Below are 15,478 nucleotides of genomic sequence, written 5' to 3' on the forward strand. Positions count from 1 at the left end.
GGGAGATGCACAAAGCCCAGAGGGCAGGGGCAAGGGCAGAGGAGTGAAGAATGGGGCTTGGGCGGGGGGAGGGGGAGAGGAGAAGCAGTGGGAGACCTGGGGCAGATGCGGAGGCAGGGGAGTGGGGCTCTGGGAAGAGGCAGCTGTAGAAGAAAGGGGGGGTCATTTTTAGCAGTGCCATGGAGTGTATTGCAAAGAGTGGTGGAATGAGAAGGGCCAATAAGAAGGTGCGAACTCCTTTTGGCAATGAACAGTGTCTGATGGAGGGAATGACTGGTGTCTTATGGAAGGAATAGCCATGTAAAGAGCTGGCATGAACAAACAAGGTAGGGAGTCTGGATCTTGCAGGAGGAGCAAAGAAAGTGGCTTATCTCAGGGAGATGAGAAAGGGCTGTCTCCATCGTGAAACACTGAATTTAGGTCTTTTTATGCCAGTCCTTCGAAAACCCATTTTTAAAAAAACTTTGGGGGTACTTTAATTAAAAACTGTTTTTTATTGGGGTAAAAATTTTATATATATATACATATATATATGTATATATATATATACATATATATAACAAAATTTGTCATTTAAACCATTTTTTTTAGTGTTCAATTCAGTGGCATTAATTACATTCATGATGTTGTATAACCGTCACCATGGTCTCTTTGCAGAACATTTTCATCACCCCAAACAGAAACTCTTTTAACCATTACACAGTAACTCCCCATTTTCCCCTCCACCTGGGAACCCTGGAGTTAAACAATGCCCCATTTTCTCCAGCCCCTGGTAACCTCTATTCTGCTTTCTGTGTCTGTGAATTTGACTATTCTAGGTACCCCATATAAGCGGAATCATACAGTATTTGTCTGTTTGTGTCTGGCTTATTTCACTTAGCATGGTCTTCAAGGTTCATCCATATTGTAGCATATATCAGAACTTCATTCCTTTTTATGGCAGAATGATATTCCATTGTATGAATACATCATAGTTTGTTTATCCATTCATCTGTTGATGGATACGTGGGTTGTTTCCACCTTTTCCCTATTGTGAGTAGTGCTGCAGTGAACACTGGCACACAAATATGGTCATTCTATGTTCAGCTTTTTGAGGAACTACCAAACTTTTTTCCATAGTTGCTGCACCATTTTAATATATTCCCACCAGAAATGCGGGAGGGTTCCAATTTCTCCACATCCTTACCAACATGTTATTTTCCATTTTTTTGGTAATAGCGATCCTAATGGGTATGAAGTGGTCTCTCAGTGTGGTTTTGATTTGCATTTCCCTAATGACTAATGATGCTGAACATCTTTTTTATGTGCCTGTTGGCCAGTTTTGGAGAAATGTCCACTCAAGTCCTTTGCCCATTTTTATGGGGTAATTTCATTTTGCATGGACCTGTTCACAGGACTCAATTTAGCTGTCAACAGCACTGACTTATTATATAGGACTGGAATGGTTATTAGAGGGCTGTAGGACCCTTGGGTTCATTTTCACCAACTTGAAAGAAATCTTTGATTTTCCTGTTTAAGAAGAACGTTCCCAGTCTAAACAGCATCACTGCATGGCTCTCTAGAAAACAATCAAGGAGGTTTAGCATTTAAGTAAGACGTGCTCAGTGAGTCTACAACCTAAAAGTGGAACAAATTAAATATGCATTCACTTACTCCTCAAAGGTTAACTGAACATATCCTATGTGCCAGAGACAATTTTAAGTTTTTTGGATACAGTAGATACTAGACAGAGAGAGTCCTTGCTTATACTGTACTTTTTGGGAGAAGAGTGACAGTAAACAAACATGTAACGGAATCTGGTTGGAATGATTGCGCTGAAAAATATAAAACAGGATAGGGCTTCCCTGGTGGCGCAGTGGTTGAGAGTCTGCCTGCCAGTGCAGGGGACACGGGTTCGAGCCCTGGTCTGGGAAGATCCCACATGCCGCGGAGCAACTAGGCCCGTGAGCCACAATTACTGAGCCTGCGCGTCTGGAGCCTGTGCTCCGCAACAAGAGAGGCCGCGATAGTGAGAGGCCCGCGCACCGCGATGAAGAGTGGCCCCCACTTGCCACAACTAGAGAAAGCCCTCACACAGAAACGAAGACCCAACACAGCCATAAATAAAAAAAAAAAAAACCAGGATAAGTGAGGTGATGGGATTATGAGTGGGAGTCTCATCAGATGAGATGACTTTTTGAGTGGAGACCTGCATAAAGTGAGGGAACAAGCCAAATTAATAGCGAGTGTCAGGTAGAGGAGTAGTTCAGGTGGACAAAAAAGCATTTGCAAACGTCCCGGGAGGGTGTGTGCCTGGCTTGACCAGGAACAGCAGGAAGGCCTGTGTGACTAGCGCAGCGAGGAGAGGCTGGAGTATAAACTCACACAACTGGTGACATAACTTACCCAGATCGTGAGTTAATATGCACCTGCAGCTCCAGGACTGTGTGATACTGACTTTAGGTTCGTAGTGGACATAATGTTTTAAATAATCAGCACTTCATACTATTTTTATCACCAGGCAGGAAATACAATATTTGTCATAAGAGTTTTTAATTTTTACGTTTGTGATAAAATACTCATAACATAAAATTTACTGTCTTCACTGTTTTGCCACCAGATTTTTAAAAAATAGATATTATACAGAGAAAAAAAAATCTGACTCAGGTCAGGTTTGATTAAAAAAAAAGGAAAAAAAAAACCCCTTAAAAATGTAGAGTAATTGTGGCCTATTAGAAGTCTGGGTATATTCACCATTTCGATTTAGCAAACGTTACAGGTGACTTCATGAGCTGTCTTGAAAGTTGCTTTTTATGGCCCCATCAGTATTTTTTTTCTCTGACCACCTTGATTCCAGATAAGCTCCTTTAAGAAAAAAAGTGCTGCACTTATTTAGACAGGAACATATCAAAGGTCTATTGATTTTTCTTCAACTCTCCTTCTTACTTTCCTCCCAATGTATTTATTATCTCTGCTCCTAGACAAGAAAACATAGGGCCTACGGGAAAATGAAGAAATAACTTTGCATCTCAAAACTTTAATTGCAAGTTTCTTTGTCTTCCGGGGAGATAAAGGGTGAGAAAAGTCTGCAGCCGTGGGCTACCTGAAATGAAGGCCCAAGGAAGGTTAGTTTCCTAAACACAGTAATTAGGATGGGTTTGCCTTGTCCTCACATCGTCACCCCACAGGCTCCAGTGAATGCCCCTTTATTCTCCCAGTGCGAAAGGATTTTTTTTTTTGCCATTCTTGAATTTTTTTGTTGTTGTTGTTTAACTTTTATTCATTTGAGATGAGAACTGCTTTCTCTTCTTTCCTGTAGTAAGCGCTAATGGCCCCTGTGCTTCCAAGCGTGTGCTGGTCTGCTGGACGCCAAGGACTCTCCTAGGCTCTGCCTCCATACTGGGGGTGGACCAAGCTAATAAGGTGGTTAGCCCCCAAAGTGGCCGGGGTAGGGACTAGACTTGCCCCCGCCCGAATCTTAAAAGTGCACAGAATCACCTGGAAATCTCATTAAAAGGTGATCCTCATTGGGTAGGTCTGGGGCGGGGCCTCACCCTGCATTTCTAACAAGCTCTCAGGTGATGCTCACGCTGCTGGCTGTTGAGTGGCAAGGTCAGAGATGGTTCAAGGCCAAGATGAAGTCCGGCTCCTCAGCGAGGCTCCCCGGGCCCGCACGTGTGCTCAGTCCCACCTCAACCCACTCCTCCTACTGTCTCCTCGCAGCCCTGCCCTGGATCCTAGGCCTAAAACACACTGCGGCCCCTGGCCCCCATCCCGCTCCATTTCGTCCAGCCAACCCGTGTCATCCTACTCAACCCTGGAGCCTGAGTCAACTAGTCTGACACACGAACTCGCCCACACTGGCCACTTTGGTTTAACCTCAGATCTCACACCTAGACTGGTTAGCCCCTCGCGCTAGGTGGTCTCACATCCACCAGGACTGTCTCCTGTCCCAATCCCTTTGATGCTCTACGGTTGTTTTTCGTGTGTCTGCTCCTCCTGGTAGACTGAAAGCTCGCAGCTAGGCCCTCAGCACACCGCCCCCTCCCCACGCTCGCCTGTCCCCAGCATTTTTCAACAGACGGCCCTACACCACTTTCAGGGTCACCCCCCACTCAGCACCCTTGGTTAACTTGCCGGCATTCCAAGCCCCCTAACCTGGTTTTGTGTCCCGCGGGCCTGCTGACCACCCACACGCCACTCTACTAACCACGCCTGCTCCTGTGTCAACCCTGTCCCCAAGCTTTGTTCGGCTCTCCCCACCTCTATCACCAATCCAAATGCCAGCCCTCTCTCCTGGCTCGGCCCGTCCCACCTCTCCAGGGGAGCCCTGCCCGGGGACTCTGACCCACAAGACCCTCCACCCTTCCTGTATCCCACCATGTATCTCATGTATCCCACGTCTCACACCCTCCGATGTCCTCACAGGGCCACATCCAAGGACTTCAACTAGATTCGAAGTTCCCGGAAGGACTAAGCCAGTGCTGGCGACTGAGCAGGTGCCCACAGGATGCTGGACCTGGGGGGAGATGCAGCTGGGGGGACCCTCCCTGTCGAGGTGGCTGGGGCACCAGACACCACTGCCCCAGCCTCTGGAATAATCATTGCCATGCTCGGCACCCTTCATCTATCTTGCTTTTCAAGACTTTAAACCCCACACCTAGTGCTATCCCTGGACTTGTTTGAACTCGTCCCTCTTCTTTTTTTTTTTTTTAACACAGTTGAGCTTCATCGTCTCTTGTCTCAGCCACAACTAACCTACACTTTTTAAAAAAACAAACCATAATTCAAAAAGAGTCATGTACCACAATGTTCACTGCAGCTCTATTTACAGTAGCCAGGACATGGAAGCCACTTAAGCGTCCATCGACAGACGAATGGATAAAGAAGATGTGGCACATATATACAATGGAATATTACTCAGCCATAAAAAGAAACGAAATGGAGTTATTTGTAGTGAGGTGGATGGACCTAGAGTCTGTCATACACAGCGAAGTCAGTCAGAAAGAGAAAAACAAATACCGTATGCTAACACATATATATGGAATATAAAAAAAAAAAAAAAAAGGTTCTGATGAACCTAGGGTCAGGACAGGAATAAAGACGCAGACGTAGAGAACGGACTTGAGGACATGGGGAAGGGGAAGGGTAAGCTGGGACGAAGTGAGAGAGTGGCATGCACATATATACACTACCAAATGTAAAATAGTTAGCTAGTGGGAAGCAGCCGCATAGCACAGGGAGATCAGCTCGGTGCTTTGTGACCACCTAGAAGGGTGGGATAGGGAGGGTGGGAGGGAGACGCAAGAGGGAGGGGATATGGGGATATGTGTATATGTATAGCTGATTCACTTTGTTATACAGCAGAAACTAACACACCATTGTAAAGCAATTATACTCCAATAAAGAATTTTAAAAATATAAAAAACGAACTCAACCATTCAAAATTATCCGGTACCTTTAAGGGCTGCACTGTGCCAGGCACGGGAAGCTGACTCTCCTCCACTGCCATGGTCACAGACCAGTGCCTCTCAATCCTTACTGCGAAAAAGAATCAACTGGAAATCTTTTTAAAATGCAGATTTTCTAACAAGCTCCCAGGTGATGTTGACACTGCTGGTCTTTGAGTAGCAAGGTCAGAGATTACATTAAAGACCGAGAGCCAGAACTTTCTCATATTCCCAAACGCTGTACAGTTGTCTCCATTTACATAATGGACATTGAGAACCACCTCGCCCATCGCTGGAGACAGACACCATTTATCTTGAGTGGGTGAGGGGAAAGAGTCGGCCCTAATGCAACACCTACTGCGTGCCAGGCACCACGCTTGAGGCTTTCCCTTCCTTATATTTCTGCTTCCTCACAAAGAGACAAGGCAGCCCATTCAGACAGTTAGTGATAAGCCGACTGGCACAGTGCCAGACACAGAGCAAATGCTCGAATTCTAGGTAAATTAATGAATAATTTTTCCTGAAGGACTGTTGTGATCTTATAACTTCCCTTTACAGAAAACTATGATGGTTTCCTACTAGCTCTGAATCAAATTCACACTCCCAAGCATGGACTTGGAAAGGTTCCACAAGTTGGCAAAATTAGAGACACCCTGGGGGAAAGGGGTTGCAAAATCAAGATCAGAAATCTCTTCCTGGGCTCAAATTGTCTTTTCTAATAGGGATAGAACACAGGTCCGACTAATCAACACACAACACAGCTGCTCCAGCCTCTTACGCTGTCCCTCGTGCTGGGAACAGAATGCCTCTCACACTGGATGAGGCCCCTTTCACCAGGCCACCCTGGACTCGCTGTTCAGGCACAGAGCAGCCAGGTGCCGGTCACACCGGCATTCCCTTGCCCGTGAGGACTGCTCCATGCTGTTAAGATGACTGGTTGTGCATTCTAGTGCTTTGGTTATTTGTAATTTTACACCTAAGTAGGACCTCAACGGCCTGGTCACAGGGATCCCAAATGGGACATAGAAAACCTAAGCCCATCAGAAGGGGCACTTTCCCCCCACCCCACCCCGTCCAGGACAGAGCCTGGCAGGTGGCAGAAGTGGGATAAACGTGGCCCGTGAACTGTCTTGACAAACGCAGGAGCAGGGCTATCGTCAGTGGTACAGTACAGTTTATTTCTGGTGGGGGTGTGTGTGGCATAGAGGAGTCAGAGATGCCTTTGCTTCAGGAAGTGGCAGAGATGATTCAAAATGTCACATTTCTTTTCCTCCTGAGTCAGGGAGCAACTGGCACATGGACCCTATGCTGAGAATGCTCAGGGTGCCTGTTTAAACTCAGCCTTAAGGTCATAGTGTTCTTCTTTCTGCTCAATGACAGTTAACAACAGAAAGGCCTCAATGGATGTACCTCCTTGAGCCGAGCCCCAAGAACGCAAACTGGTTATGCTATTTCCCAAAACGCTAAAAGAGCTTGCTTCTGCCCAGCCCCCCACCACGTCCTGGAAGTTTCTTTCTCTGCTGCTTACCTGTCCGATAGGCGACTGCATAAGCAGTTTCCCTGAGGGGTTAAGGCCATGCCACTGGGGCGGACACCTGGGAGGGGTTCCAGCTCTGCCACTTATGAGCTGTGCAAACTGGACCTCTCTGTGCCTCACATTTCTCATCTCCCTGGCAAGGTGGAGTGAGGATTGGAGAAAATCTATGTAAAGCACCTAGCACGTGCCTGGCACACAGGACGGATTCAGCAAGAGGCAGGTGCTTTTAGTACATTAACCATATATATTAACTTACAGCTGAGCTCAAAATCTTTTTATGGAATCCCACGTCTACAGCAATGGTTCTCAAACTCGAGTGTGCGTCAGAATCCCCTGCAGAGGTGGTTAAACGGTGTGTGATATAGTGGGTCTGGGGTGGGGCCCGAGAACATGCATTTCTAACAAGTTCCCAGCTGCGGACGCTGGGTCCAGGCCCCCCCCCCCCCCCCGCACAGGGCAGAGTCCAACTCCCTCCTGAGGTTTGTTCGTGACTAACCAGCACCCCTCCCGTCCCCAACTGGCCTTGGCCTTTCCTGGTCTCTGGCCAGCTCTGGGCTCCAGACAACCGGACAGGACTTGAGTTTCTCCTGTTTGGCTCTGCTTGTCCCCCCTCTGCCCCTTCCCCTGGTCACTCTGCCCTCAGACTCATGTCCGTCCCTCCAGGCCCAGACAAGCGCCACCTGCCCAGCTCTCCATGACAACCCTGTGCTCTCTGCGCTCCCGCGGCGTCTTGCTCTTGGCAGCTTTAGACCCACCTAACTGCAAGGACTGAAGACGGGGTGTCTTATTTTCCCTACTAGGTGGGGAAACTCTCCAGGGCACAGGCTGTGGGGTAAGTCTGATGTTTTCCAGAGGGTCTTATGGAAGTGCAAAACCAGGGTCCAGAGAATTGAAAGGAAAAAAGGCTGACAGAGAGGTTAAAGGAAGTAGCATGAATAACCCGAGCAAGGGGAAGTAGTGGGCTGACAATCTTCAACGAGAGAAACACAAAAATAAAGAAGACGTTGGCCAACTGATCTTTACCCCCATGAAAGAACAAATTTGAGGAAACGGGGTCAAATTGTGACACAGTATTAGATTCTGCTATAGGGAAGTTCCTACCACTGGGAATTGTTAAATAATGCACTGGAATAGCAAGGGTAGGTGTGAATAATCTCTACTAGGCTTGAAAAATGGAACAGATTCTCAATTACCATGAACGTTTCAGACATGATTCTGTTTTCCTACCTTGGGTACAAAATTGAGAACCCTTGACAGATTTTTTTTCAACTGGATATGAATTTGGCTGCTGTTTGTGCTACTTAAGGATACACTTCTAAGTTAGTTGCTAAGTATGTTCCAAGAAGGAACAAATATTTTTAAAAAATCAGAACCTTAGAAAAGTGGCTTATTTCCCATTCTGGGGGTGGGTAACGAGAACCCAGGCTGGCAAACGCGGTGGTGCTAATAGGATTTGTGCGATAGCACATGTCCACTCTCCCTGCTTGCCAGGTTTAACCATCACATTCACAAAAAGTTAGTTTTTCTTCCTCATTTTTAATGGAAAGTCTTCAAATTTCTGGTAGCTGGAGGAAGTGGCTCTTGTACTCTCAACACTGCACAGGAAATGTAATGAGTTATTATTACTCCGATGAACTGAAAGGGTAGTTTTTGCAGTCAGTTCTTCCTACCACTTGGAACCCTGGCAGCTCTCTGACTTTGCTTGTGCCAGACGGGCCTCTGTGTCACCTGCTAGCCTAGGACTTTTTGCAGTGGGGAGCAGAAGGGGGGTGGGCAGAGAGGAAGGGAAACACTCAGCTGAGGCACTAATAGCCACCAGGAAAAGGTGTTTCATGCAAGCAAAAAGTTTTTGCTGAGCTGTGGGTCCAAGGTAAACACTGCTTCTGCTGGGGGCAGGTGACCTATCTGAGGCCAGCGTGGGAAGACCATGGCGCAGGCCACACCAGCTCTGACGCTGGACTCTTTGGGGGTCACTGCCTGCTTATCTCTTTAGTCCTGAGTTTTAAAACTCTGCCTACATCCTGAACCTCTGATTCAAAGACACCTTTAGGTCAGGAAACGGCTCTGAATTCCAGAGCACACAAATTTCCTGCAGAGCTAACGCCTTGGGGCTCTTAGCTTGTTTTTTTACCCCAGTGGGGTCTAAGGACCTTTGCCTCCCAGTAAGATAATCCAAAGCAGATGCGATTCCATATCCTAAACTGCAACCTTCTTTATTGCTTGTTTGGGGAAAAAACCAATCCTTCTTTACTTGAACCTGAACCTGCTGTGATTCTGATTTGGACTGAGACAGAAGTTTCCTTAATAAACCGTGAAAAAATACGATCAAACGGTCAGCTATTCTGTTCTGACATCTACCACATTTTTTTTTTTTTTTTTTAAATAATAGGTCCAACCACATCCTTTGCCCCGTATCTTCGGCGCCCAGCACAGCCTGCTGGCTCTGAAATCGCTCCTGCGCTTCTTTCTCTTGCCACCCTCCTGACCCGATTCAAGCCTTTACCAGTTCTTCCCCAAAGCAGGGGCTGTGGCCTCCTTACCACGCCCCGGACCCCCTCTTCCCCCCAGCGCCATGGCACCCTTCCCCGTGACCCCCACATCTGATCACGTCCCTCCCCAGCTCACAATACATGGAGATAAAATCTAAACTATTTTCCTTGCACAGAAGGCCCTCGAGTGCTGGCTCCGCCTCCCGCCCCCCGCCGGCCCTCGGAGCCCAGGAACACTGTCCTCGTTAGAGTCGCCTGAAAACGCTGCACTCGGTCTGGCCTCCCCACCGTTCCCACCACCAGGCAGAGCACAAACCAGTCTTGATCACCTAGCCCACATGCTGCCCCCTTGCCCCTCTTTCTGTGCTTTGGTAAGGAAAAGGGGGTACTTTCCGCCGACACTTCCAGGCCGGTTAAAGCGCTCTTGTCCTGGGCGCCCACCACACTCTGAAAGCCCTCTTGATGGCTCGAGTGTCCCACTGCATTCTGTCTGCACGCACCTAGGCCGGGCGCTTCCCGGAGACGAGGGCTATGCCCCTGCTCTCCGTCTCCTTAGCCTGCTGCAGGGCGGCCCACCTGGAGGAGGCGCTCGCTTCGTTGCGCTAAACGAGCACATCTAACACAAACGCAGTCCTCTTTCTCACTGTTGAGTGCCGTGCCCTGGACGTGGCAGCCCACAGAAATCCGAGGCTGGAGGGCGCCGGTGGCGCACAGGACAAAGACAGCGGGTTAGCACGCGTGCACGCAGACGCGCTGAGACTGCTGCCGGGCGATGAGCGGGGCCAGCAGCCGCGGCCCACGAGAGGGAGGGCAGCGCGCCGGGAGCCGCGCCCGCCGGGCTCGCGGGCAGGAAACAGCCTGACGGCGCCTCTCGGAACCAGGGCAGAGGAACCCGCTGGGCTGCGCGTAACCTCGCCCGCCGCCCACTCAGTGTTAAACCTCAAAAGCGCACTGAGAACTTCAGACCCACTCGCTCTTCTGTTCTGCTGAAGTCCACTGTCTCACTCGTGATTTCTTCAGGCTCGGGGCTTGGGTTTGGGGGGTAGAAAGGAGGAGTTGAGCTTAATCTGTGTTCCTAGCAGTGGGTCCTACAGGAAGCTCCCACGTGGCAGCCAGAGGGAAACACGAAGATTAGGTGCCCGACTTCCTACAAACCAGGTGGAGAATTTACAGGCGCTCGCAGGGAGAATCACCTGGCGCGCGAATCCCACCCACGCCGGCTCTGGGCGCCGGGAGGTGGGGTCAGGTATGCTTCCCTTGCGGGCTGGGGTGCGGCCGCTGCAGGGAGACAGCAGACAGGCCACAGCTGTCCTGGCGGCCACCTGGCCCGAGGGGAGATGCCCTGGGGGGGTGACTCATTTGTAGAGAGGGCAACTGTCAGGGCGGGATGCAGATCCACATCCACAGCGAGACCGGCCCAGACAGCATCCTCTGGACACACCATGTGGAAAAAACACCACTATCTTTTTCCATGCGCTTCAAAGATAGGAAAATAGCATGGGGGGAATTTTAATACTGATCTGGCAGAGAAAGTTCACGTGGCACCTTCTTCAAACAATACTCTCTGCAAAGGAGGCCCTGGTTTGGAACTCCCCTTTTCATGGCCTCATAAAACACTGATTTATTGACCTTCAAAGACATACCTTTATTGTTTCAGTTTTCCTGGCATATGAATTTCTGGTAGATAACTGAAAAAGCAAGCTCATATTTCCTTATCAACACGGAGAATATGTTCATATTACAGATGTGCCATTTTCGGGGGAAGTGGTGGGAAGGAAATAACAGGGAAGGCATTTGAAATATTTATCAACAAAATGAACGAAAAGGACACTGATCCCCAAGTCTGTGATTCTCCAAACAAAGTAGTAACTTATGGCCAAGCCTTCCCACTAGGATGGGCTGGCAGGGCAGGAAGACAGCCGGGGCAGGCGTGGGCACCTACCTACCCAGTCCCACCCAGGGGATTTCCTCTGCGGGGTCTCCCCACAGGCCTTCCAGGGCCCTGCGGCTTATCTGTTTCTGATTAGTCTACATTACCATCTCAACAAGGGCCATACAAGTGTTATCTCAAAAACTATAAATGTTTAATGTGCTGTCTGTCGTGGGGTTCCTTGAATTAAGCTAGCTTTACAGATAGCTTTGTGCTATCTATAAAGTCATAAAAATATGTGGGTTTTCTCTTTTTGGCAAGATTCCTTTAGGCCTAAACCACTGACGCCACCCTCTCAAATAGAAAGCTTTCTTCCCCACAACAGCCTCTTGGAATCATTCCCTCTCTGACCCTTGATTTCCTACCCATCCTCCGAAGACCACTTCAGAAGCCCCCTCCTCCAAAAGTCCTCCCTGTTTCCTCCAACTATACTCCCTCCTTCCCTCCACCACCCTCTGCGCTTCTCGTTATCATAGTCTGCGTTATTATTATCACTGCTTCATCTGTCTCGTCCTCTCGACTGGACTGTGACCTGTGAAGACCCAGCTATGTCTTCGCCTTGTTTCTCACCAGCACAAGGTTTTACATCCCAAATATGTTTGCTGGCCTGGGCACGAGTGAATCTGCCCTTAGGTCTTGGATAACTAGGGATAAACACGGCTGTGTGATCAATTACCTCAAAGAAAACAGCCTGCTCCTATAGTTTCTTACTTGGAATAAACAGCAGAACTATCAACATAATTTTAAATGTTTTTTTCGGTAGGCAAATACTCTTCTTCTGTCTGAACTCAGATTCCCTCACACAGGCGCAGAGATATAATCACAGAGATGTTTTTAAAAGGCAAAACTTACAGCCCCCCAGGTAAGTTTAAATCGATTTAATATAATGTAAATAAACCTAAATACAATACTTGCAGATAAAGCACTTTCCAGAAGCTGTTTTTGCCAACTATTTTACAAAACCAATACCTCCCCCATCCTCCACACTCAACAGTTCTTTAAGCCTTGCCCAGTGTGTGATAACTAATCGCCAATGCAATGCCTTTCTTTGAACTAATAGATCAGGTTGGCCAAAGAAGCAGTAATTGAACAGAGTGCTTGTAACCACAGTATCTTTGGGGGATAATACTGCAACATTACATCTAGCTCCACCTTTCAGAATTAATGGATTTCCACTGGGGAGACTGGGCACAAACTTATATCATTTGATTAGAGCTATCCCAATATCATTTGATTGTTTCCTGTTTAGGTATGATTTAAAAATGCACATAATATAAGTAGCCAAAAGGGAAAGGGGTTGGGGGAAGATAGCACTTGCTGAAAGATAGCTCTGAGAAATAAATGTTCTGATAGCAAACGAGTTTATGTTAGAACGTACTGCATTTTACACATATATGTACATATGTAGTTTTTGCAATAACGCTGTGAGATGCTTTTTTTTAAACTGTGTAGTGAGCAGGTATTTCTCAGGTGGCTAGCTGTTCACTGGAGCCCTAGTGCTGTGGTTCAAATAAGGCAGCACCCTGTCCAACCTGTTGAACACTTAATTAAGCAACATCTGAAGTGTTTAAAATGAAAAATTCCAGCAGGCTTTTCCGCCTTCTTTGCCCTCAACCATTCCTAGAGACTCACACCAGTAGAAACGAAATAGACTGAATCTTCCTGAGAATTGTCTGCTCCAGCCTTATAGCACGCTCCTGCTATTTCTGTCAAGGCTCTAATCCCAGGCTGGCTTCCCCCTTCTCCTCACTCCAAACACAGTTCTCCAAGTGCCGTTCCCCTTGTCTTCTTGGGGTTTCGAGCTGTTCCCCCGAAAGCTGTTAACAAGAGCCTAAGCCAATCTTTACAGAGAAGGGAAATCTGAAACTGCTGAAACCCAGAAAACCACCAACGTTTACCCTTCCCTCTGAGGGACTTCCAAGTATACAAGGCTTTCATAGTATTTGTGGTGCTGGGCTTCCTACACTACAGCTCTCCGCCGGGGAGGGCAGAATACCAGTAACTGCTTTTATTTATTTGGCAAATGTACCGAGTGATCTTGTAAAGAAATCTCTTCTGAGAGGACTTGGGGTGGGAAGGACAACAGGACACGGGAAAATGCTCTTGTTCTGGCACCCCCAGGCCAGCAGGGCCTGGCCCCAGTGAGACTAACCACTGCCCGCTGTGCCCGCCGGCCCGTCCCCGTCCCAGCCCGGCTGAGCGCATGGAGGACGGGTCTGTTTCTGGCTCCCCTACTGGCTTGAAGCACCCCAGGTACCTGGGTTTCTCCAACTGTGAACACTATTTTGTCCTAACACCATCAGAGGGGTTCTGAGAACAAGTGATTCTATGTCATTCTGGGCCAGAACCTGAGCCGGTGGACCTTAAACTGTAGGGAGGAGTCGGAGGGGAGAAAGGAGACATAAAAAAGAGGGGAGCATAAGAAAGAAATCCGATGTCAGCCTTTCTGAAGAAACTACCAAACCCTGTTTCACCACACGCCCGGAAGGCGAGCATCGCTCTAGTCTTCAGACTACCAGCGAAGCTGAGGCGGGGAGAGGGTGTGAAGCCCAGTTAGAGGGAAGGACCGGGAGCTCCGGCGGGTTCAAAATGGCCCGAAAGGAGAAATCGTATGTGGGATGGTTACTTAACGTGGGCACTGTCCGCGGCTCCGAATTTTTCCCTCGCTTCTTCTTCTATTCGCGGGGGAAGGGTCTGTGTCCACGCCGCTGTCTCCGCAGCAGCTACACTGCGGGGGCACCTCGTAGACGCTCCAGAAATGTTTAGAGAATAAACGACACCACCAAAGCCTGCCACTAAGTGGGACTTTAGGAAGCGCCCGTGTCCGGGTGCTGGGGTCCCGCAACTCCCCGTTCTGCACCCCAGTTCCCCTCCACTCGCCCGTTCCCTCCTTCCACCGTCCACCCCGCAGCACCCCCAGCTCTCCGCCCTCTCCGCCCCCAAATCCTCAGCTCCTGCGGCTCCGTCCAGGTCTCAGGACGTCTGGCAGCCGCCGCGCCGCGTCCTTCCCCAGCTCCCGCGAAGGCGTCGGGCGCGGGACCGGGCGCGCGGGGAGCGGTAGCCGGGGCGGCCCTCCTTACCTGCAGCCGGCCGAGCAGCGCGCAGAGCGCAAGCAGCGCGGGCAGCGGGCGGCGCCGCCGGGCGCGCGGGGCCATGGCGCGGAGGGGCGGGCTGGGCGGCCCGCTCTGCGGCCTCTGCTGCCCAGGCGGCGCGGCAGCCCCGGGTCTCGGTGTCGGTCCTCCCCGCCGCCGCCGGGCCCCGCCCCGCCGACGCCCCGCCCCGCCCCGCCGACGCCCCGCCCCGCCCCGCCGACGCCCGGCCCCGCCCCGCCTCGGGCACCTGTTCCCGCCCGCCCGCCCGCCAGGTGGGGCCCGAACGAGGCGGGTGGTGTCCGCTTCCCGCGCCTTGTGGGGGGCGGGGGGGACGGGGAGGGTGCCGGGAGGTGAGGGTCGCGGGGGCGACCTGGGGTGCTCTCCGCGCCCGCCGCCCGCGTCCTCTGCCGCACTGTGCGCCCCTGTACGCAGGTTTGCCTGCGACCTGCCTTCGGGTGTCTTTCATGGTCACAGACGCAGCCGGCCTGCATCCCAGGACTGTCGGGGCCGAATTCCCGGAGAAGGAAGACAGCCCGGCGGCCTGACCCCCGCCTCGCGCCCGCGCTCAGGCTTCCCGGTGGGGCCTCCCAAAGCAGGTGCACCTCGACCAAGAGTTAACGAAGAGAGGGTCTCCATCGGAGATTCCATAGGGCTCAGTGAAAGGATCAACCCAATATAGCGTCGAGCACGCTTCATCATATCCCTCGTTCGGTCTTCCGGCCAGAAGCCACTTCCTCTTGCCTCCTCCGAGCTGTCAGCCGCCACGCTGTCTCCGTCCCCCGCCTCACGTGCTTAGGAGTACGTCTGCCCTCACCTGCCAGGTGGATGCTGGATGCACGCGTACACCCAAGCCTTTGCACAGATAACTTTTTTGAGTGAAAACTGGTCCTCAGGTCAATAGAATGTATTGTTTTGAGTTCCAGAACCACCAACTTGTCAACTTTTGGCCTAGCATGTGTATCTTAGTGAATATTCCGTGTGCACTTGGAAAAACTGTATTT

At 50.1% G+C, this 15,478-nt stretch overlaps 1 protein-coding gene across 11 annotated transcripts in view; it reads right to left on the reverse strand.

The window, feature by feature from the left end:
- Nucleotides 1-14,622, reverse strand: part of TNFRSF11A (TNF receptor superfamily member 11a) — a 163,152-nt gene extending 148,530 nt beyond the window's left edge. For all 11 annotated transcript variants that reach the window (XR_014233828.1, XR_014233829.1, XR_014233830.1 and 8 more), the window contains exon 1: nucleotides 14,466-14,622. Coding sequence is in view for 5 of the 11 variants with exons in the window: in XM_082352989.1 (XP_082209115.1) it covers nucleotides 14,466-14,540 (75 nt within the window). In the remaining 6 variants the exon portion in view is untranslated. The remainder of the gene's footprint in view (nucleotides 1-14,465) is intronic.
- Between the last annotated feature and the right edge of the window lie 856 nt (nucleotides 14,623-15,478).

Source organism: Balaenoptera borealis (genome assembly GCF_965194805.1).
Source record: "Balaenoptera borealis genome assembly, chromosome: 14".
Lineage (NCBI taxonomy): Eukaryota > Metazoa > Chordata > Mammalia > Artiodactyla > Balaenopteridae > Balaenoptera > Balaenoptera borealis.